Source organism: Hyaena hyaena, unplaced genomic scaffold (assembly GCF_003009895.1).
Source record: "Hyaena hyaena isolate Hyena2069 unplaced genomic scaffold, ASM300989v1 scaffold_6, whole genome shotgun sequence".
NCBI classification, from domain to species: Eukaryota; Metazoa; Chordata; class Mammalia; order Carnivora; family Hyaenidae; genus Hyaena; species Hyaena hyaena.
In genome coordinates this window covers 5,193,061-5,217,210 of record NW_024080638.1, presented here as the reverse complement: position 1 = coordinate 5,217,210, position 24,150 = coordinate 5,193,061, and the positions used below count along the sequence as shown (strand labels likewise).

General features: G+C 40.3%; 1 protein-coding gene across 5 annotated transcripts in view; it reads right to left on the bottom strand.

The window, feature by feature from the left end:
• Positions 1–705: 705 nt before the first annotated feature.
• The window catches only part of MUSK (muscle associated receptor tyrosine kinase), a 90,636-nt gene continuing 67,191 nt past the window's right edge, over positions 706–24,150 (bottom strand). For 2 of the 5 annotated variants that reach the window (XM_039240411.1, XM_039240421.1), the window contains 7 exons: positions 22,812–22,818; positions 15,638–15,901; positions 12,259–12,434; positions 5,595–5,796; positions 4,771–4,962; positions 3,258–3,406; positions 706–1,889 (listed from right to left, as the gene is read on the bottom strand). In XM_039240411.1, the coding sequence (XP_039096342.1) occupies positions 1,207–1,889; positions 3,258–3,406; positions 4,771–4,962; positions 5,595–5,796; positions 12,259–12,434; positions 15,638–15,901; positions 22,812–22,818 (1,673 nt within the window). In that variant the 3' untranslated portion in view covers positions 706–1,206. Of the gene's footprint in view, positions 1,890–3,257; positions 3,407–4,770; positions 4,963–5,594; positions 5,797–11,314; positions 11,339–12,258; positions 12,435–15,637; positions 15,902–22,811; positions 22,819–24,150 lie in introns of all 5 variants that reach the window. The other 3 variants (XM_039240437.1, XM_039240445.1, XM_039240429.1) reach the window with 2 other exon arrangements.

Sequence of the window (24,150 nt, the reverse complement as noted above, 5' to 3'; positions counted from 1 at the left end):
CCTGCAAAATTTGTTAACTAGCACTATATTAATGCTGTTACCTATAGTAACAGGTAACGGGAAAAAATGAAGGGGAAAAATGTCAAAATGCACAAAAACATCAAGTTTGAAATAACTTGGAGCCATAAGACCATCTTGTGAAATCTCATAAACTATGGTTTAGGAGATTTAATATACTGTGGCAATAAATTAGTGGATGACAAATTTGAAATGTGTAGCTTCAAAAGCAAGTACGGAAGAAAATGGTATTACTTGGCAAAAGTTATATATACATCAGTCTACAGTCTTACTTTAAAAGTTCTTATTTCTGCCTGGCTATACATTGTATATATGAGATGAAAAGAAAAAAAAAAAAGTAATCACAAAAGGACAGAAAGCCCTGCCAAGTGAAAAAAAATTAATGAAAGCAAAGGAAAAGATACCAAGAAAAATTTCAAAGAAAAAGGTAAATTAATTGAGACGCAAAAACATTTTTCAGAAAAACTGGAGGGGAAAAAAAATAAGCAGATGAAATTTAGGACAAGTGCCCAGAAAGGAAAAACTTCCAAAGGAGAAGAAATACGAAGACGGAAAAGGGAACTAAAAATCACAGTAGGGACATAGCCTGACTGCTTTATCGTTTTATTCCTTAGAAGCCCTCTATCAATGAAGCACAACCACAACTCCGGGGAATACAAACAAATATAAAATTACGCGTAAATGCGAGAAAGAAATTCAATTAAAAAAAAAAAAAAAACAAAAACCCCAGCACCCTTCATCTTTGGGTGGGGAGACAATGAATGATTTTTTTCTTCTTAGTGTTCGGTGCTTTACCGAAATGTCTTACAGAAAGATACACCACTTCCATATGGACAGGAGTAAACTCTATTGAATAAAGTGAAGCTCTGTATCACATTTCATATTCAAATATAATCCAGCAGTTTCCCTCTGCTGCCAGCCGAGCCAGGAACTCAAGAGGATGCTCTTCTTACCCGTAATATAGGTCCCAGTCTGCCTTTCCAAGCGCGGTGGCCTATGTGCGGGAGGAGCTCTGCACTGCGCTCTTCGCGAGAAACTGACCGCCACGCCCCTCGCGCGGGGCGCCATCCATCGGTTCCTCGCGCGGCTCGGTCCTCCGTGCTGCCCTCCTGCGGAGGGAAGCGGCTCGGATTCCTCAGGCTCCCAGAATCTGAGTCGCGCCCGCGGGGCATCCCGGGGTCCCCGCGCTCAGACGCCCACCGTCCTGTCCGCCCTCTCGCACATCCGCTGCAGGATTCGGTGGATGCTGGGGAAGCTGGGCCTGTCGGCGGGCAGCTTGCTCCAGCACAGGCGCATCAGGTTGTACAGCTCCAGGGGGCAGTCCTCGGGCCGGGACAGGATGTGGCCGTCGCGCACGTAGTAGATGACCTCCTCGTGGGCCATGCCGTAGTAGGGCTGCAGGCCGTAGGAGAAGATCTCCCACAGGACCACGCCGTAGGCCCACACGTCCGACTCGGTGGTGTAGCGGTTGTAGAAGATGGACTCGGGGGGCATCCAGCGGATGGGGATGGCGTCGTTCTCGTTAGCTTTGTAGTAGTCCGCCGAGTAGATGTTCCTGGAGAGGCCGAAGTCGGCGATTTTCACCACCATGTTCTCGCCCACCAGGCAGTTCCTGGTGGCCAGGTCCCGGTGCACGAACTTGCGCTCCGAGAGGTAAGCCATGCCGGCGGCCACCTGCCTGGCGATGCACAGCTGCTCGGCGCAGGAGAGCGGCGGCGGGGCCGGGCTGGCGGCCTGGGCCCTCCCGGACAGGTCGCTGTGACTGAGGCTGCACACGGGGTGCGGGGACATGCTGCGGAGGAACTCGTTGAGGTCGCCGTAGGCCATGTATTCAAAGAGCAGGCACATGGGCTTCCCGACGGCGCACACGCCTGCAACGGAAACCGCGGCCCTCGTTAGGCTGGGTGTGTCAAGTGACGCCCTGGAAAGAGGGCTGCCAAAGCACGTGGCCAGATCAGGGACTAGGGGGCCCCCGTTTTCTGTGGACAGCATCGCGCTCGAACCCCGACCCCGTTTGTGTGGGTCAACACCTCCTGTTTACCTTTTAAGATTCAGTTTATCCATCACTCCTGCTAAATGCCCCCATCGCGGACACTGCCTGTATCAGAAGGACACTGCCTTCTATCAGCCTGTAGCGGAGGACCTACGGCCCTGTGACAATCATCCGTTAGTCTGAGGTTTCTCCTCCAACATCTTAGCGCTCTGAAAGAAGTCGGGGCTTATTTTTTAAAATCCCACACATACACCACGTGTTTGGCACAGCAAGGGCTTGGTACATGCTTGATGAGTGAACTTAACAAATGGTGCTTGCTTTGAGCATGTAAGCTAATGGCTCTGTGTTTCCGCTATTTCTGCAGAGAAGGATGATAAGGAAGGTGTATGCTGTTTGGAAAGGATAACATAAACAATCCCAAATCTTAGGTGATGCGCTCAGTAAAACTGCAAAATTTAGGCTTTAGGATGTTCATTCTAGAAAGAAAAACGGTGTTAACATAGAGTCTCAGGGTGAGTGCCAGCAGGACATTTTCAAATCTTAAAGTCTTGCTCCATTTGAGAGGGAAATAGGACACCTTGAAATATTAGATCACTTGGGCACAATTTCACATCACAGTAAAAATAGATTATTAGACCTATTATTCTTTTTTTCAGGCAAAAATTAGAAGTCTCTGGTCAAAAAGGAAGAGAAGTAATGAATACTATTATCTTGGCTTATTTATATTGGGCCTGGTGTTTAATTCTAGGGACTCAGCAATCAGTATATTTATATATCCTAAAGAGAAAATTATAGAAATGACAACATATTTCTCTGAGTAACTGGAAAAAAAAAAGCAATGTTTTGAACTGACGTTATGTAATGTAACGTTCCACTCCCTGGTGTAGAAAATATGTGGGAAGGAACAGGGATGTCTCTCTGACTAAGAAGTGAAGGAAAAAGCACAAATGTAGGATAAAGGAGGAAAATGAGGGAAGCCTCTGTCTGGAGGACGCAATGCATTTCATTTCTTCTTCTTCTTCTTTTTTTTAAATTTATTTCTAGGAGAGAGAGACAGCATGAGCAGGGGAGGGTCAGAGAGAGAGGGAGATACAGACTCTGAAACAGGCTCCAGGCTCCGAGCTGGCAGTCAGCACAGAGCCCGACGCGGGGCTCGAACCCATGAACCATGAGATCATGACCTAAGCGAAAGTCGGACGCTTAACCGACTAAGCCACCCAGGCGCCCCTCATTTCTGTATTCATACCTAAGAGTTTCACAATGTTAGGGTTATCAAATTCTGCCATGAGGGCTGCCTCCCTCTGAAAGTCGGCTTGCATGTCTGCTGAGGCTTCTTCTTTGAGCATCTTCACTGCCACCATTGTGAAGGGTTCATAGGGAAGTAAGCCTGGAGCCCTGAGAGATATGTTTGTTTAGAAGGAAATCAAAGATCGGGAACATTATACATACCCACATTAATCTACCCACATTCACATACATTCCCTCCACTTCTGCAGCCTTTCCCAGAGCCACAGAATCAAAGGAAGATGCCAACAGTAGATTGTACTTAAAACTCCTTGACTCCAATTAATAAGAAGCACTGGGACTCCTTTCAACACAGATTAAGTTTGAAAAATGCATTATTTGTACATTTCAGGAATTCTAAAGTACACAGATCCAATGAGATTGTCATTACCATCCTAAACCCTTAATGTCTGGCCAGAATCTAAATTTCTGGAAGGCAGGGACCATGGCTTATTCATCTTTAAATCCCTCTAAAGCCTCAAATGCTGCCTTGCATATTTTTGGTTCCCAATAAGAATTTGTGTGAGGTTGTCATTAATTATGTAACCTCCATACCAGGGCCACTATGAGTGGAGTTGAGGTTGTGTCCTGCCCAAGAACACCAGGACAAAATGACAATTAGTGATTAAAACCTAGTCCCCATTCTCTGGCCCATTTGTGTGTCTTGAGCACATCCATGCAGAAAGGGTATGTCATTCCAATTCACAGAAAGGCAGTAAATGGGCTAGTATTGATCCCCATATGTACTCCTTCCTTGAGCTTATTGTATTCTGGCATTTTCACATTATTTTTTTCCCTTTTCTGTTTTTGCCATTTCACGGACATCCATTTAATATCTACGTGTGTCAGACTCTGAATTCTCAAAAAAAATTTTTTTAGTGTGTATTTATTTTTGAGAGAGAGAGAGAGAGAGTGTGTGTGAGCAGGGGGCCAGGCAGAGAGAGAGGGAAACAGAATCTGAAACAAGCTCCAGGCTCTGAGCTGTTAGCATGAAGCCCATTGTGGGGCTCAAACCCATGAACCGAGACATTCTTAACCGACTGAGCCACCCAGGCACCCCAAGAGTCTGAATTCTTAAATGGAGACAGTAGTTTAAAGTCAATTTTAAATGAAGTGAAGAATATAGCGATAGGAAATGGAAGAGAAGTAAATTTTAGAATTATTTACTAAACAGAAGGCAAGAAATTATGATTAAAATGTATGATAAAATTATTTCTGAAAAGGAAATATGATTAAATTTGCTAATTGCTTATAATTTGAATATGGCATAAATGAAGATTCTCTCCTTCTACCCAGCCCTATTTTTCAGCAGAGACGAAAAATTATTAAGACTCAAAGTATAGTACTCCAGAAGGTGATGTGAAGAATTATTTGATAATAAGCATCATACATTCAGTGTAGGCATCAAAGTAGTGATTTGGTAGCCTTTCAGATACAAATTTTGGTGGAAAGATTTTTCACATGGGCAACTTTACCTTGCTTGAAAGACCCTTCCAAATGCTCCTTCTCCAATATCTCTCACATATTCAATGTTATTCCTTGGGTACTCCAGGCTCAGCAGTTTGGGATTCAGAAGGAGTGGCATCCTCTGGTACATGGGGTTGGGATGAAGTCTGTCTAGTAAGAGCTCGGAAGGAAGCGTTGTGAGCGTTACTGCCGCTGACTCTCTGCAGGTGAGACAGGCAAGACCAATAATGAACTCAAGGTCAGATGAGATCTTTGTACTCAGGCTTGGGTTTTATTTTTATTTTTTAATCTTTTAATTATTTATTTTTTCTTTCATAGTTTATTGTCAAGTTGGTTTCCATATAACATGCAGTGCCCATCCCAACAAGTGCCCTCCACCTGGGTGGCTCAGTCAGTTAAGCATCCGACTTCAGGCTTTGGTTTTAAAGAGAGGATACTAGGAGGAAACAAAACAAATTCTACTAAGGCAGCTGAAGATCCTTCAGTTTTAGAGCAAGAAGTGCTTTACTTGGAGTCAAAGCACATTTTCTTGGGAACTTTGTCACTATCCCATGTGGCATAGCAATGGGGCTGAGCAGGAGTAGCCATATTCTTCCAAATTATTGTTTAGATTCTCTCTACTGTGAAAAGTTAAGCTTGGGACATGTGATCCTATGCAAAAAGTTACTGATATTTTAAATGATCATGGTGGGGTGCTTGATCTTAAGGCAACTGACGTCCTAAAGAGACTGGCCATGTTATTATAGATCCTTCTTCCCATCCCCAATTCCCATATTAAGTCTGTAGGTTTTAATATATTACTGCAGGTGATTAGCTTAAATTAGAATCTCACCTTTTCTTATTTTTCCATTGTTTTCGTCTTCGGCAGCAATAAAGAGTAGTTATAGTAAGGAGCACAAATATTGCAATGCTGGACATGATGGAGATTATTACAGTCATGGAGTATGTAGGTGAGACAGAGAAGGAGGAGGAAGAAGAGGAAGGCAGATTTGGAATGTCCACACTCGGCTTTGAGGACGTCATTGGTGGGAATGCTGTAAGTGAACAATAAATCTTTTCATTCATTCTTAAACTTTTAAGAGGCAATCTTTGCATTCAAGCAATCTTCGCTAAATTCAAATAAGTTTAGTAAACTAAATTTAATTTTAAGGATATGTTCTATGGATCAGGTCCTCCCTGGTTATACCTCTCTAAAGGCTAAGTGTAAGAATCCAGAGGTCCAGTTGTAAGTAAATCCAACTTACAGAATCATTGTATTTTAAAGATGAGACCCAGAGAAAGGAAATATTTTTTTTCCAAGACAAATGCAGATCCTGGGTTAGTGCTGTTTACACTGTATCATGTTTTTAATGACCTGACAACAATTATGGAAATTGTTAAGTTATGAGATAAAATAACTTCATGAAATTATATTTGAGGTCAGGGTTGTCTACAGCTGAGCTTTTATACACATTTACTGTTGATTTACCAACAAAACAAAAATAATAGGAGATGAAGAGTAGAAATTTTAGACACAAATGAGAAGTTAGTTCATCTAAAAATGGAACTGTCAAACTCCTATTAAAAAAGTCAGTGGGGGGGGGCGGGCATCTGGGTGGCTCTGTCGGTTAAGTGTCCGACTTTGGCTCAGGTCAAGATCTTGCAGTTCATCAGTTTGGACCCTGTGTTGGACTCTGTGCTGACAGCTCAGAGCCTAGAGCCTGCTCTGGATTCTGTGCCTCCCTCTCTCTCAAAAATAAATAAGCATTAAAAAAAAAAAAAGGTCAATGCAATATGAAAACAAGGTAAAATCTGCATTACCCTGGAAACCATCAGATGCCATGTTCATATCACTCTGTGGAGTGCAAAGTCCACTGTGTATCTATTAAAACAAACTGTATTATATTCTTTTAATTGACTGAGTAAAGACAAAAATGCAGATATAGAGTATTTTAATAATATAGTTGATAAGAATGTTCTAATAGCAAACAATGTACTTTGTATCCTACACAGAGAGAGTAAACCCTGTTTTCAAATGTTTGTGAAATACTGACAGACACAATCTTTTGTCAGGCCACAAAAGTAACTCTCAAATTTCAAAGGCAGAAATTATGTGGACTTATTCCTTGACTAAAATGCAAGTAACAGTAGACTAAGTAAAATCTAATGGGACATCTAGAAAAATAAAAAAATGCAATAACTTTTCAATCAAAGATTAAAAAGTAGCCACAGTGACAGATTCGAAAGTAATTTCCTGATAGAGTATATAAGCTTTGGCCAAAGCCGTGCTCATTGGTAAACTAAGTGTTGTCTCTTTCCGTTAGATAAAAAGGATGAAAGTGAATGAACTAGGCGTTTAACTCAAGACTTCTGGAAAAGAAACAAAAACGACAGAAAACAGAGAAAAATAGATGATAAACAGCCATGTACAAGCAGTAATTAATTGGTTAGAATACACATACCACAAATGCTAGAACTTAAAAATAGGTCATGAGTTGGTCTTATCTTTATAAAGTAGTCTAGTAAGTAGAATTTTAATTTTTAAAAGATAAGAAAAGCACAAACATATCAAATTAGGAATGGTAAAGGAGTTATGACAGTAGAATGTAATTGTGCAATAGCATTCTTTAAATCTTTAGAAAAATGGTAGCACTACATTTGCCAAATTTGAAAAATCAGAAAATCTGAAGATAGTCTTAACCAGAACATTGAAAAGTCATTAAAGAATCATGGAGACGTTCTTTGGGTCTCAGAAGAAATAAAATTTCCAGATTTTATAAAATGTTATAGTAAGAGAAAGATCCGTGAAATTATTTTAGAGAGTTATTATAATACTAATACCACACCCTGGCGACGTTAGCACAAAAGAGAAGTGCATACGTAGGTTAAGGAACATAGATTTAAACAATCCTAAATGAAACGTTATAAAGTGGATGCAATGTAGCAAAAGAATTATGTGTTTGGTATAAGGAAATATATAACGTATCACAAAATCAAAAGGAAACTTTTATTGTGGCAGATGCCTAAAGGCGTTTGAAATAGGACACTTGCAAAAGCAGAGATGACAAGGGGTGCCCTTGTATGACTTCTTAGTGTAGGAGTGGACAGTTATTACGACCTGAGCACCAGTAGCTAGCAAATGGTTTTAAAGCCCGTGGAGCTCAAGTTTGGCCACTTCTGTGACAGGAAGGACATCAGCCCAGGACTGGAACTGGAAAAACGGCACACAGTGCATTTCCGAGCAACAACAGCATTTCTCATCGGTGTCACAGCAACAGTGGACTTAGCCTCCCCAGGTTCCTTTATGATTGGCTGGGAAGCCGATCTGACTTTCTTTGGACTGAGTCATCTGAAGGGTTTTTAAAAAACTCAATCCATGGGGTGCTTGGGTGGCTCAGTCGGTTAAGCATCTGACTTTGGCTCAGGTCATGATCTCACGGTTCGTGGGTTTGAGCCCCGGGTCAGGCTCTGTGCTGACAGCTAAGAGCCTGGAGCCTGCTTCAGATTCTGTGTCTCCGTCTCTCTCTGACCCTCCCCTGCTCATGCTGTCTCTCTCTCTCAGAAATTAAAAAAAAAATTTTTTTTTAAACCCTCAATCCAAGATGGGTGGGGAGGGGGGAGGCTTAAATTGGAAAGCAGGACTTCCTGCTAATAATAAAGTAGGAGTAATCATTGAAAGGCAGGAAGAGGTGACTATTTTTGTATCTGGATTTTATAGGGCAGTTCATACCTTATTTAACATGGAAAGAAATGCAATATAATTTGTAAAATTGGTAGTGTAATCTCATTAGTAAATATAAGGATAATTTTTTTATCAAAAATATCATACATATTGGGGCACCTGGGTGGCTCAGTCGGTTAAGCGCCTGACTTTGGCTCAGGTCATGATCTCACGGTTTGTGGGTTTGAGCTTTGTCTCTGTCTCTCTGTCTCTCTCTCTCAAAAATAAACATTAATAAAATTTTTTTTAAAAAAGGGGGAACACCCAGTAGAAGGCATTTGTGTGTGGATGGAACTAGGGGGGATCAGGTAGGGAGGTAGTATTCCGCAAAGAAGGAGTAACATGTATCAGCGTTCAAACCAAGCAGTTGGCCCACTTTCCTAAAAGTGCACCTGACAGTTGCATTGTTGAGTTGGGGAGGGTGTCTGGGTAAGGCTGCAGATAACCAGGTCTGGGTCGTAAAAGGCCTTGCACGCCAAGGTAGGTAATTTGGACTTGGCCCTGCAGTAAATGGAGAGAATCATCAGAGGGTTTTAAACAGTGGAGCAGCATGATCAGCTTTTTGCTTTAGAAAGATCACGTGCCTGGGGTCTGACTTCCGTGGCTGATTTCAAGCTACCAAGAGAAAGAAAGTCCTGAAGGCAGAGTTGGAGAGAGGTGTTCAGTAAGGCCCCATTGCATAGGATTGCCACCATGCAGACAACAAGGATAAAGAGAAAATCTCAAAGTTTCTTTCTAAACAGGAACATATTGCTTATAAGAAAAAGTAACCAGACTCATACCAGACGACCAGTCATTTTCAAACCTAGAAGCTGGAAAAGAGTGAAATCACATTTACAGATTACTGAGAGAATATCACTCAAAACTAGATGCAGCTCATCTAGCTTTCAGCTATCCAGGCAAAAGCAAGCTAATGTGAACATTTGCAAAGAAACAGAGACTCTGTCACCCACAAACCCATCTGAGGGAATACACAGAGTATGTGCAGCCTTGTGGAATTCAGCAGTAGTGAGATGCCTGGTTAGCAGACAAGGTAAACAGTACAAAGACATTGCAAGCTCAAAAAGATATTTCACTTCAGCAAAAGAAGTTATACAAATGAAAACTACTGAAATCCTACTGTGTATATTCAAGCAAAAAATAGAAAATCTTCCATCACCCTTCTAAGTGAACTGGCAATATCCTTTATAGAGTTTACTCAGAAATCAAGAAACCCTTCAAGAGATATTTGAGGGCTTTATACACTCCATAAAATAAGGACACTCTACTGCATAAAGATGACTTCTTTGCTTAACTATCAACCTACCTGAGAAGCTCAAGTCAATTTCTTTAACACTAATTGCATTTAACCAGAGAGCACATTTTAAGCCAGTTCTGAGTAACAGGGTCAGGTGAAATGATCAGTTGATGACATTTGGAGTTCATTTTCTGACATGTACCAAAGATTTCATAAAAATAGGTTAAGAGTAGGAAATTGGTCTGTGGTTAGCTAATTGTAGCCAACAATTTTTATAATCAGTATACAAGGCAGAAATATGGATGCTTTCTGTGTGTGTTCCTGTCTGATATGGGACTGAAGGTCAGCACCTTCCACACGGTAAACCCCCAGTGAGTGCTTGAATGGACGAATGAGTAAACAAAGGATAACAAAGACCACAGTCACCAATTAAAAGTCTAATCAAAGTAGACTTTAGCTACTTATATGACAAAGGATTGAAGCTTTTCCTTTTCATTCCTTCAATTTGGAAACAACAATTTGACAGGTTTACAGAGTGACAGATTTATAGGGTTTCCGTACCGCTGTTGTTTATTAATGCTGAGTGATTCAAGTGGGACCAACAGCATTCTTTCTTTTAATACTTTAAGTCTTAGCTCTTGAAGGAAGCTGGTAAAATCAAGGCCAGGCACTTTGCCAGGTGCAGAGGTAATTAGGCCCAGAATATACGTCATAGGAAATAAATATGATTGAAGCCCTTGAAAGCTCAGATCAGAGGAAGTTAATTGAAATGAAAAACTTTTCCAATTTCATTCTGAAGATGTCTGCATTCTGGTAGGGTTAAAGCATCATCTGATTAAACTTCTTATCTAGGACCTCTCTTTCTAAGCAACCTTCTTGAGTTCCTTCCTAGGGATTTGGAGGCACCCACTTTTAAAACCATTTGATTTGGGGGCACCTGGGTGACTCAGTTGGTTAAGCATCCAACTTTGGCTTAGGTAATGATCTCACAGTTCACGGGTTCGAGCCCTGCATCGGGCTCTGTGCTGACGGTTCACAGCCTGAGGCCTGCTTCCAGATCTGTGTCTCCCTCTATCTCTGCCCGTGCTCGCTCTCTCTCTCTCAAAAATAAACAAACATTAAAAAAAAAAAAAACATTTGATTTGACCCTGTAAACTTCATGCTGGGGAATCAACTCTCTTAAAAACACACCTTCTTCCAAAAGAAGGATCTCTTGTCACAAATGAAGATCGTGAATTAGCTCAATGAAGAAACAAATATTTGTTTTCATCTGTAAATCATTAAATGGTATAAAAATCAAGAATGCAGAATCAAAAAGTGGCATTTTCAGTTGCTTATTTTGCAGACATTGAAAAGATAAAGCAAGTTCTAACCTTGGGGTTGGGGGTATTACTTGTATCGTTCACTAAATATGGTGCTTTTGATGGCCCAATTAGAAGCTTTAAGCTAAGATCTCTGATGATCTTCCTTCATCTTTTACCCCAGTAAGCAAAGCAAACCTTTGAGAGGGGACGTACATTCTGTTCTGGACACCATGTAGCAGGAGTGTAAATATGCATGCACGAATTCAATTACGTACACATAAGGGTTCAAGGGCACAAACAAAATTACTTACTTGTTAAGTTTTCTTTTTTATAATCTGAGGGGGAAAGGACAAAAATTTGTTTTAAATGAGCATCCAGATATCTCACATATCTGTGAGAGAGTGCTAAGAAATGCAAGTTCTCTTTCAATTTTCAATATACAACTGGTAAACATGCTTTGCATTCAAATGAGAAAGGATTATGTCATTAAAATTAAAGCAGCCGTTAGGGCTAATGACATAGCTCCTTACAAACAAAGTTCATTAAACAACATGCAGCGATTCAGCTTTGTTTTGTGAGATCGGCATTTTCAAGCATGTGGCTTATTTTTGCATGCTTAGAAATCTGCTTCGTCGGCTAAGAAGGGGGACTTTATTCTTTTATTCCACTCATCTGACATAATATGAGGTTTCTTAGCCATTCTCTGCACATTCCAAAAAATGTTACAAGCTTTCATAAGATCCCCTTATGAAATAAGATCTTAAGCAGCAGTTAAGAGTGTTCTTTAATTTCTTTTTGAACCAAGTGGAGTAAACCCTTATGCTAACCAGTGCAATTAGGATATATGGTAGGATTCTGTGATTAGGTATCTAAAAAGGGCAGGACTCAAGAAATAAATTAGAAATGCTTAGAAATAGGGGCGCCTGGGTGGCTTAGTCGGTTAAGCGTCCGACTTTCGCTTAGGTCATGATCTCGCGGTTCGTGGGTTCGAGCCCCGCGTCGGGCTCTGTGCTGACTGCCAGCTCAGAGCCTGGAGCCTGTTTCAGTCTGTGACTCCCTCTCTCTCTGACCCTCCCCTGCTCACGCTGTCTCTCTCTCTCTCCTAGAAATAAATAAAACATTAAAAAAAAAAACAAAAAACCCCCCCCCCCAAAAAAGAAATGCTTAGAAATATTAGGAGATTTAAGCTCACAACTTAGTTTCTTCAAAGTGTAAACTTGTCTTGACCTCTAGAGCACTGAGAGAACTCTGTTACCTAAATATGGCAGTCTGGTGCAGGCCGTGGGGTCCCAGTGCATGCTGGGGAGCGTGGTGCATTCTGGCACTGGGAGCAGGTGCACGCCAGATCTGTAGAGCCCTCTGTGAGTCTTCTCTTCCATTGCCAGCCATTCTTTCGCACAGAAGAGCTCCTTTACTGCCAGGCAATATTCTCTAAAATATTTCAGGGAGAACAAAACTTGATTAATCATAGCTTGCTAAAGCCAAATTTGTGGCAGAGCCTAGATTCTGTATATTCGGAAATAATCACCATAGTACATTGTCTGTTCTTGCAAAAGCATTTTTGAAAGGATCCTTTTATAGTAAATAATGTGAGACTTCATGAAATATAGTGTATATCCCTGAGACGAAATGCCGTCTTTTTTGGTTTTCAAAGCGTAGCTAAGGCTATTGGGGGAAAAGAATTTTTAAGCTCAAAAGGTGATAGATTAGGAATCCCTGATATGCATTCTCTCTTATTCATATTAACATAAATGCAAAGGTACAGAAACAAGGTACATTGAGTTTAAAAAACGCACACAATAAAAGTCATAGATTGTTGTCAATCAGTTTCTAGCCTGAGAGATTCTCCTGTAATCTCAGGGCTAATGGTCAGGGACTGGAGCACAGCTGGCACATCCGCATGCTTTGCTCAACAGAACAGAAAGCCCCACCTTCCTAGCAGGTTACAGGAGGGCATGTGGACCCTTATCTACCCGAGCCTTGGAGAAGCTGCCTCCTATCCCATTTCCGTGTATGCTTCCATCTGAGAAAGCCACAGTGATGTCACTTTAAATATGAAATGTTCTGTTTGTCCATGTGTTTTATTAGGAGCGAAGAGGCTGAAGAAAGACTAGTTGTATTAGAATTTTGTGCATTAATATTTGCTCAGCTTGTCCTATAAAAAATAGGATAGACTACCTAGGAGAAACCTGGTTAACTCCAAATTAAGATATTTTGGATTAGTAATAAAAGGAAGTTATAGATTATTAAAGAACTTAGAGATACTAGCAATGTTGTTCATTCAATATCTAAAGGATTCTGAGAGCAAGAAATTGTGTGTGTGCATGTATGGTATACATATACATATCCGTGTCACAGTGGTGTCTTTTTAAAATAGTACTGCATATACTGCCACTTTTCTGGGCAACCACCTGTCAGTAAGGGCCAACTGAACATGTGTGGAATGAAAGGGCTATGCATGTGTATAGGATAGGAATAAATGTGACAGAATACAATAGGGGTCATGAGAACAACAATGGGATTTTGAATTCTTGATGTGTCCACAGTGGAAGGGAGAGCAGTGAGCCTTTCAAGGCTTCTGAGAGCCTGAAGAACGCAAGCAGTTACTTAGCTTACTTCCACTTCTGCCTGGGTCCCACCCTTGGGTCACACAAACACAACTTTCTGCATTCAGACAGCACAGTTAAACTATGCAAAAATCAGTAGGGGTTAGGTGAAAAAAAAAAAAAAACAAAACTCCATAGCCCACATCATGTGGATGAAGCAAATGCCCTGGAAAGTTATTTTTTTATTCTAAACAGGAGAACACATTAGAGAAAGTTTTGTTTGTTTTGCTTTGCTTCCATTGCCGTGTATTAAAGAGGACCTCTATAGAAGAGTCTTTTACAGGGGAAAAAAATCAGGATGAAATGGAAAATAAACTGAAAACTAGGTTAGCTTGAACATAGTAGTAACTGAAGAAAATAAAGGCCACAAAGAAGTGAAATCAACACCAAAACTAAAATTGTCATCAAAGCCAGCAAAGAAATGTCACTGTCAGACATTGAACAAGTAACAAAGGAAAACCTTACGAGTCAGAACTGAATACTGACAGACTGGATGAATGGTGAAAATGATGTATGAGGAGACAGCTGAGGGGGAAGAGCCAGCAAGAAATCCGGAGCACAGATAATCTTTCCCAATAAGAAAACTAGAGCACACAAAAAATGGAAGATACTCAAAGACGTACTAAAAGAAAACATTCTTAGGATAAGAAGGAAGTAAACCTGATAATCAAGGTACATTATCCATTATTTTGGTATTAATTATAGGAAAGAAAATAATGAAAAAAGAATTACTCCCAGATGAATTTTACAAATATTGTGAATCTCAAATATTAAAAAAGAATCCTCCTACCATTTGGCAAGAGAAAAATATTCCCTACAAAGGAACAAAATTCAGGATTGCCCTATATGTTCTTCATTACAACACAGCCAAAAACCAATCAAGAGTACACAAGATTTTGAGGATAATTGAATGTAACCTAAGACCTAAATAGTCAGTGAGAAATGCGCGCGCACGCACTCACACACGATCACAAGATTATGGGGAAAAATGTTTACATGTAATCTTCTAAAAATCATCTTCTCCAGCTGAACAAGAGATGAATCAAAATTTAGAACTTAAGAAAGATTTTCTATGATATAAGTGACAGTGAGCATCAGGGATAAATAACAGAGGTCTCTACTAGGTAGGTGTATATATGATGATGCAATCATATGTAAAAGCTAAAAATAATGACCTGGTTTTATCAAAACAGAGGTGGAAATGTGCTGTGTTGGTAGTTTTCATGTGTTTTCTTCAAAAGCAAACAATATCAATCCAGTTTCTAACATATACCACAGGTTCAATTGATCCTGTAATTGTCTCTCCTTTGCGGATGAGGAAACTGAAGGTTAGCCAAGGTCACATGTAATTAGAAAAGAGTACAAATAGTATTTGAACTTCATTCTGCTTGGCTCAAAAGCCAGATTGCTTCCTATCTTTTCTCCACAACAAGTAAATAAAGGCAAAGATAATTCTATCAAATATGGATTTATGAATTTCTGTGTTTAAAGAGTATGGGGGTTTTAACGAAATAACTTTTTAATACAGTCTCTTCTCACATGAGAGTGTTAGTACTTCAATAAGAGCATTGAGTGGAATGTATTTTAAAATAATATACATATGATATAAAATAATATTCTGAACTGCTCCCCAACATCTCATATTTGTTGACAAATAACGCTGAAACATTTGAAATGGATGTTTTCTCTTCACTATCTTAGCTTACTCCTGAGGTCCATGTTTGTTCAGGATTTTGTATTTTTTTATTTCATAGAAAGCAGGGGTACTTATGAATATAATACTAACATGAACAATAACACGTATAATAGAATATTGTACCTCTTATGACATTTTCTAGAAGCTTAGAGCCCTTGTATTATAGAAGGTCATCAGGGATTTAAATGGTAGGAATTCTGTCCAATTAACTACCTTCTATTTTGGACAAGAGCCACCTTTGGCCTGTATCATTGCACATGAGAGTGTCTTTTAAAAACTCTCCCTATTTGCGGTCAAAAGAATTTCCCCATTTTTTTCTTCTTTTATTTTACCTGCAAATGGGTGTAGGAGAAGGTATTACTCCAGGGTTGCATTCTTGGAAGATGTGGTTACACAGCAAAGCCTCAGCAGCTGGCCGGCAAAATGGGCTCACTGCTTTCAGTTCATTCCAGGCGGTGTGAACCAGCAGTTCCTGGGCCTCCTCAGGGTCTGCGTAGGAGTTGTTGAAGAAAACAAGAGCATCTCTGGCCAGGACAGCATTACACACCTCCCCTCTGTACTGGCTGCAGTAGCCTTTGTTATCTTTCTGTAGCTTACTGAAAGAAGAAAGGAACAATGTACCCAATCATGCCGTGTTTCTTAGCCTTCAGTCTATTTTTCTTCAATTTCCACCTCTGCATCAGAAAAATAGGAGGAGATTGTAGTAGAAAATTGGCCGAAATGTTCTATCTGAATACTGTTTTCATTTCCAGCTGTAATCACCTCCAGCTACTCGAGAGGGCTATCATGAGATCATATGTGAAAATGGATGTGGACAGTTTTGAGAACTATCAAGGACTGAATAGATTTGAGAATTTTTATTATTTACCTATAAGTAGAACTTAACTACTTTTAGTTAAGCCACCTCATAACTTTCTTACAAATGGAGCTGATTTAAGCAAGTAAAAGACATCTTAAAAACATATCTACTGTGATGACTAACAAATGATTAAGTATAAAATCATGGTGAGCCAGCTTTATGAACATGGTTTGTGTGTTATGATTGTTAAGTACCTGAATTTTGTAGAACACGTGCATCTTTGCAACACCTTCCATACTCAGATTCTCTCACTCAGATATCTTCCCAGCATTTCATTAAAGAAGAAAAAGAAAGCCACCTAGGGAGGAGGAAGCTTGGATATCGCTCTTAGGGGAGCTAAGTAAAGCATCTTCAGCTTTACTATTTTCTCTTTACATGATTTGGGGAAAGTCATCTGATCACCCAGAGCCCCAAAGTCCTTATCTGTTGTTGAGTGATGTAAGTAATTATTTGGGACTCAGATTGTGTGTTAATGGGTGATATATGAGGAAAAAATCTAAGTTCTATAGTGCTAGCACAAAAATAAGGTTAGAAGCTTATCTGCGATAACAACTGAGAATGATAGGCAGAATGGAAAAAATAACTGCTGATACTCGCTGCTCTCATCCACTGCCCCCTAGCGGAATGCTGGGAATTATAATAACAACTCCTATACTCCCCTGCCACCCATTTCTTGGGCACATATTATGTGTAGACACGGTGACCGTCTCAACATGTTCTTATGCTTTCCGTCAGACCTGTATTGTTAACAATGACAAAAAAAACCAAGCTGTATTCTCATTTAGATTTGTACAACTGTTGGGATCGCCCATTTCATTATCTTTACATAAAGGATTTTAAGGCAAGAGAATTAAACAAATTGGAATTTGTGGGAAATTTTTAAATTGTGAAGAGACCCCAATTTGAATTCAAACAACTGAGACTTGGATTAGAAACTGTCACTGACTAGTGTTTTAAGAAAATCTATTCGACGGTATATAGCTCATTCATGTAAAACAATGAACTTCCAAGAAATTCTATACTTTCAAATAATGTTTTATATAATAGAATCTTCCTCTAATTCATACTAGCCTTTCACTAATCAGGCAACACGAATTTTACTGCATTACTTGTAGTTTGTAGTTCATTTTAAAAATGAAGGCCTGGGGGCTCCTGGGGGACTCAGTTGATTGAGCATCTGACCTCGTCTCAGGTCATGATCTCACCACTCCTGAGCTGGAGCTGTGCTGACAGCTCAGAGCCTGGAGCCTGCTTCAGATTCTGTGTCTCCCTCTCTCTCTGCCCCTCCCCCACTCGCGCTCTGTTTCTCTCTCTCAAAAATAAATATTCAATTTTTTTTTAAATGATGGCCTTGAAAAAGAAAACAGAAAACTCTCATGAAAACTTGGGCTGGATAAGGTTGAGCAAACACGCAGGGAAATCCAGTCTATGATAACACTAAGAAAGTTCAAGAGAAGCAAGGATACTAAGCTCTTAAGAAACTGAAGAATAATACCTAAGACCCAGAAACACTTCAAACTGCCTTACTACGTGGTCTCACCTTTTAACATAATACCTTTGTATAAAGGGGGGATACATAAAAGCAGGCAGGATTCTTTTCATTTAAAACAAAAACTGTGTCACGTAAAAGTTAAATATTTCCCCTAGTGTCTCTGGGCTGAGCCTATTCCCCCAGGTTCTGCCTTCACGTGTTAACCATTGAATGACTCGGTCTTTATTTTTCCATAAGTACTTTTTGAATTAAAAAATTCATGATGTTTCCTTTAACTATACAAGCAAAACAATAAAACAGAAAAGGTACACAAAAGAAAAATTAATAAAAATAGCCTCAGAAATAAGGATGACTGGCAATTAATAAGCAGTCCCTTTCTGTGGCCTGTCTTTATAAAAGCCGAGAAAAATCTTTCGAACCTCAGTTGGCCAGATGGTATTGAGTCCTCATTATTTATTAGCTACATAATGTGAAAGAAAAAAGCAAAAAAAAAAACCCCAAAAAAACAGAAAACATACTGACTCCTAAACATGTAATGTTTGTAGTGATCAAAAATCTTAGAGGCAGCCCCTGGAGGGGGCATATGGGACCATTGTCCCTCATCCTAACCCAACACTTCAACGTTTAGGGGACTGGACGAGATGAATGTAAAGAATCTCCACTGGTGTCTTCTGCTCTCGCTTGCAAATGACGAGACCCCCCCCCCCCCCCCCCCCAGAAGCAGTGGGCCTTGTTGGGCTTTCGAACAGCGGGGCAGAGGTCACAGGGGTCTGTTCACAGAACGCTGGTGATTTTGGAATGGTCTGCGGGACAGGCTCCAGAAGTGCCGGTTCGTGCTGCACGTGGAGCCAGTCCCTCTCTTGCCTCGTGACGAATGAAACCTGGCTGACCTCCCTTTCTGTAAACTTTTTCTTCTTAGAGGCAGCAGTGGATATATGATCTCAGGTCTCTCCTTTAACTTAAAACACACAACTCTCCTTGGTCAAACTGAACGTTTAAAGGATTCTCACTACACCCCTTACTCTTCTGTCTCTCTGCTTTCACAGATAGGAATCCCATCCAATGGGGCATTTTTGTACGTGGTCTTGCAGTTTCTTTGCAGGAGACCTCCACTCCCTTTGAACGCACACTCCTTTCTCAAGGGCACGTCCAGAGGACCAGCTGAGGCTAGTTTGGGTTAAGGCAACCCCCCTCCTCCAGTGGAAACTCTCAGTTCTTTCACCCTCCCTGGCGTGGCACACCCGAGAGCCGTCCTCGGGCCCAGTGTTTTTTTCCTTATCCGCGCTTCTGCTCACCCTGGTCTCACATCCAAGGTCAGCCAGGGGCCGGAGACGATGCCCCTGCTGACGCAGCCTCAGAAGGTCACACCACGCTTTCCCACCTGCGTCACTCACCTCCCTTTCCCCTCTCACAGCATCACAGGAAGGGTGAGTGCGGTCAGTAAGATATCTCGAGAGGTCACATTCGCAACGTTCATTACAGTGTATCGTCATCATTGTTCTATGGTAGGATTACTGTTGTCAGTCTCTTACTGTGCCCGACTTATCAGTCAAACTTTGTCATAGGTGTGCATATATAGGGAAAAAAAACAGTATAGGTAGGGTTCAGGCCTTTCCGTGTTTCAGGCATCCACGTGGGGGCTCGGATCATATCACCTGTGGATAAGGGGGAACTGCCCTAAAATGTTTCCTTAGGTAGCAACTGTACTTCCTCACAAGTGCGATGACAGCGTTCAATACCGCTTCCACCGTCCAAAGCAAACTGGAATAATTTTTATTCTTTCATGCCTGGTGTCTTTGTAGATAATTGATTCTCTGAGGTGGGGGTCAGCAAATGGAATCCACAGATCAAATTCTGCCTACTGCCCGTTTTTATACTGCCTGCGAGCTAAGAACGGTGTTGACGTTTTTAAGTGGGAAAAAAAAGTCAAAAGAAGTGAAAATGATACGAAATTTAAATTCCAGTATCCGTAAGTAACAGTTTATTGGAACAGAGCCATGTTCAACCGTTTATGAGTCGCCCATGGCTGAGCTGAGCAGTTGTAACAGGGACTGTATGGCCACAAAGCCAAATATATTGCATATCTGATCCTTTATGGAAGACATTTGTGGACTAAAATTCATGCTCAGTTTCTGTGTAAAATAAAGATGTAAGGAATGATGAAGTAAAGAAGAAAGAATTTTAATTAAAAATGTGAAAATTATATTAGCCAAATATATAAACACTGTGTATATACTTTATGTATCTGTACACATATCAGTTATAATCAGTATATTCATGGGGTGCCTGGGTGGCTCAGTCGGTTAAGCATCTGACTTAGGCTCAGGTCATGATCTCACAGTTTGTGGGTTCAAGTCCCACGTCGGGCTCTGTGCTGACAGCTAGCTCAGAGCCTGGAGCCTGTTTCGGATTCTGTGTCTCCCTCTGTCTCTGACCCTCCCCTGTTCATGCTGTCTCTCTCTATCAGAGATAAATTTAAAAAAAAACATTAAAAAATCAGTATATTAAAAAAAATCAGTATATTCATAAGCACATATAGTGTTTTATGTACTGTATATAGCATATATACGTAATACATAGTTGTGTGTATAGTATATTTAGAATTATCCTGTAAATATATTTTTGCCTCCTGCATTTAAAAAAAATTATTTTGAGAGAAAGAGAGTGCACATGCATGTGCACGGGGTAGAGAGAGAGGGAGAGAGAATCTCAAGCAGGCTCCATCTCATGAACTATGAGATCATGACCTGAGCCGAAATCAGGAGTCTGATGCTTTTTTTTTTTTTTTTTTTTTTTTTTTTTTTTTTTTTAATGTTTTATTTATTTCTAGGAGAGAGAGAGAGAGAGACAGTGTGAACAGGGGAGGGTCAGAGAGAGAGGGAGACACAAAATCCGAAACAGGCTCCAGGCTTTGAGCTAGCTGTCAGCACAGAGCCTGATGCGGGGCTCGAACCCACGAGCTGTGAGATCATGACCTGAGCCGAAGTTGGACGCTTAACTGACTAAGCCACCCAGGCACCCCAGGAGTCTGATGCTTAATCGACTGAGCTACCAGGCACCCCTGTTTCCTGCATTTTTATTTATTATGGTATTATAAACACTTTCCTGTGCTATTATATTTTTTCAAAAGCGTGGTTTTTAATCACAATTTCCCTTACTGGTAGATATTGACATTGCTCATAAATTTCACTAATAAATATAATATTGTTTTCAGTTTTGTTGCTCATACACTTATTATTTTCTTAACATAGATAATTAAAAGTGGGTTTATCCAATCAATTAGATAGAACCATCTTAAGGTTCTTAATAAAAACTGCCAAATGCTCTCTAGGGGATTACAGCAGTTTTCTCTCTACCACAAGTGAAAAATAGTATGGACTTTTTCTTTAATTACCATTTATTTGACTATGAATGAGCTTAATTTTTGCATTTGCATTTGAATGATCTGTTTCTGTCCTTGAGTCCTTGGAATTTGTTTGTGCTTCTGTTATTATGTTGTCTTGTAATTAATCTCTGTGTGTACATGTGCACCCCTAGGAAAATGTAAATTCCTTGGGGGCCGTGAATACATATAAATTGTTTTGTTTTTCTGCTTTCCAATATAATGTCAGAAATAGAGTGAGTGGTTTAAATATGCATAGGAAGGAGGCACCTGGGTGACTTAGTCGACTGAGCACCTGACCTCATCTCAGGTCATGATCTCGCTGCTCCTGAGTTTGAGCCCTACATCTGGTTCTGTACTGAAGGCTCAGAACCTGGAGTCTGCTTCAGATTCTGTGTCTCCCTCTCTCTTTCTCTGCCCCTCTCCTCTCCCTGTCTCTCTCAAAAATAAATAAACATTTAAAATAAATAAATAAAAATGCATAGGAAGGACAGGAAGGATGCATAATGGCATGTGAAGGAAAGATGGGATCTCTTCTCTTGGTGGCCCGTGTTTTAACCTAACTTTTACCACATTTATGTCGTACATCTGTTCAGTAGATATTCAGCTTCATTGTAGAGTCCCTGGGGACAGAACTATCTCTTAGAATTGTGATAAATGAATGAATGTTTCAAAGATACCCAAATTGGCACAAGATTAAGAACTAGTGCAGTGACTTATTCTATTCCATGGAATGAGAATCTAAGGGTGGAGTTCTAGGTCCTGCTCAGGTACTGTGCCGTCTGGGTTAGTATAGTAGTTACCAGTCTCAGTTCTTGAGTCTGTCTACCTGAGCTCAGATTGACAGCTTTATAGTTGCCAACTGTGTGATCTGGACAGCTCCTAGTGTATCAGGTTCCTTCTATTAAAAAATAGGGATACTAGTAGGTCTTGGCTTATAAAGTCACCGAAATGTTAATATAAAAAATGGTGATCATAAATATACCACAAAACATCTATTATACTGATTACTATTATTAATTGATAATCCTGAAATTACAGTTTTGTTACTTCTAAAATTAGATACAAAGTTATGACACTTCATAGAGTTTTTATGAAGGTCCACTAATTTTACTGAAAGTAAAACACTGTAAGTTGCAAACTATTCTATTACAAGGTGATACTTTCTTATCTATGAGATAAAGCTATGAGTGGGGGTTAGGGGGTTTGTTCCGGGTTCAATTTCTAAGCCTATCACTTACTGTTTGTGTAAGTCACTGGAACTCTCCAGTTCAAAGAAACTCTCTTAGTTCCTGTTCTATACAGTAAAAGTAATAACAGTACCTATTTCATAGGGAAGTCCTGAGGATAAATTTAATTTTTTTAATGTTTATTTTATTTTTGAGAGACAGAGACAGAGCATGATTGGGGTAGGAGCAGAGAGAGAGGGAGACACAGAATCTGCAGCAAGCTTCAGGCTCTGAGCTGTCAGCACAGAGCTCAGTTTGGGAGTTGAACCCATGAACTGTGAGATCATGCCCTGAGCCGAGGTCGGATGCTCAACCAACTGAGCCACCCAGGTGCCTCAGGATAAATTTAAATAATACATATAAAATTCTTAGCACAGTGTCTGATACATAGTAAGTATTCAATGGACATTACCTATATTCATCTTCATTATTATCTTGTAAAGTATTAAAAGGATTAGAAATTCTGAAAGATTACAGTATTCAGCAAATAACGAATGGCAAACAAAAAATCATAACGAAACATGATGTGACAACCATATCTTACCTCCACTCTATTAACAGGAAAGGAAGGTCCCACAGGAAATCACATTAAAGGGAAAAAGAAGCAAAAGTTAGTACATTTTAATCTTAACATTTGCAAGAAATAACTTTGATAGCTCTAATTCCTAAGTTTCTGGAAAGTTCTCTTCAGTTAGGAGTCAGATACTGCATCAACAGGCGTATTTGGAGGAGATGAAGCACAAACAGGGTCTCCAGGAACTGTATTCTTTACAGGCTGGGTCCACATCGGGCATTATCAGCCCAGGCAGCTCTAAATTCCTTGCCGCTAGCCACCAAGGGACTTTGTATCAAGTCTGAAGATGAGAGACCAGCCTACCTAAAGCATCTACGGGACCCAGACCACAAGACAGCTCTGCCCCTGGGCAGATAGAAGAGATGAAAAGAGACATCGGGAAATTCTTCTAGAGAAAATGGTATATATTTGGAGGGATAAAGGCAGGTTCTAATAGCAGCTGAGCAGAAAAAACTGTTGAAATACCATGACCAAGATTATGTATATGAAAGAGTCCTCAATTTGAGATGTAAAAGGATTCAGTACCATGAAGATGTGCCAGTCAGTGCCAAAGAGAACCCAGCCAGAGTATTTGGGAGGAGGTACTCAGCTTAGATAGGCTTTTATTTTGAGGACAAGTAAGGAAAGAAAAATGAAACTAATTTAAGGGTGCTTGGATGTCTTGAGAATATTAAGAGAATCAGAAGGTTTGCCTGTGTTTCTGACAGATATTCCGCCAGTCACATTTTGTTTTGGTGGGAAGGTGGGGAGCAGGCGAGGGGTCCAAGAACTTTGCAGTTGTAAATGAGTGCTTTGATTTCAAAACTAGATTTTTTAAAATTCCAAAAATTTCCAACAGTCATCAATATGTGCAGTATCCTTACATTTATCTGGAAAAGTCAGCACAATTTTGGCTGTCTTCTAAAGTACACAGTAAACTTTAATATGAGAAAGCTGCCCGATTGTAAAAAGAATGCTTGCCCCGTATGCCTAACTGCGGGACAGCCGTTTAAGGTGGCTGCTGGCTGTTACTCATGTATTCTTTTCCCTTTCATTTAAAACAAAAACAAACACCTTTAATCAGTTTGAAGCCAAATAAAGCCACCAGGAAACACCAGGGCGCGGTGTCTGTTTTGTTGGGAAGAGCACTGTACCTATCCTGGCTCAAGCAGTGAGTGGAACAGGTGATCCTGAGCCCCTGCGACATCGCCACGTGTCTTGTTACTGGGAAGAACAGTGCAGAGACAGAGGAATGTGACTCTCGGACACGAGAGAGACCATGAGACATAACATATATTCATTAGCTGTATCGATTGTGAAAATATAACTC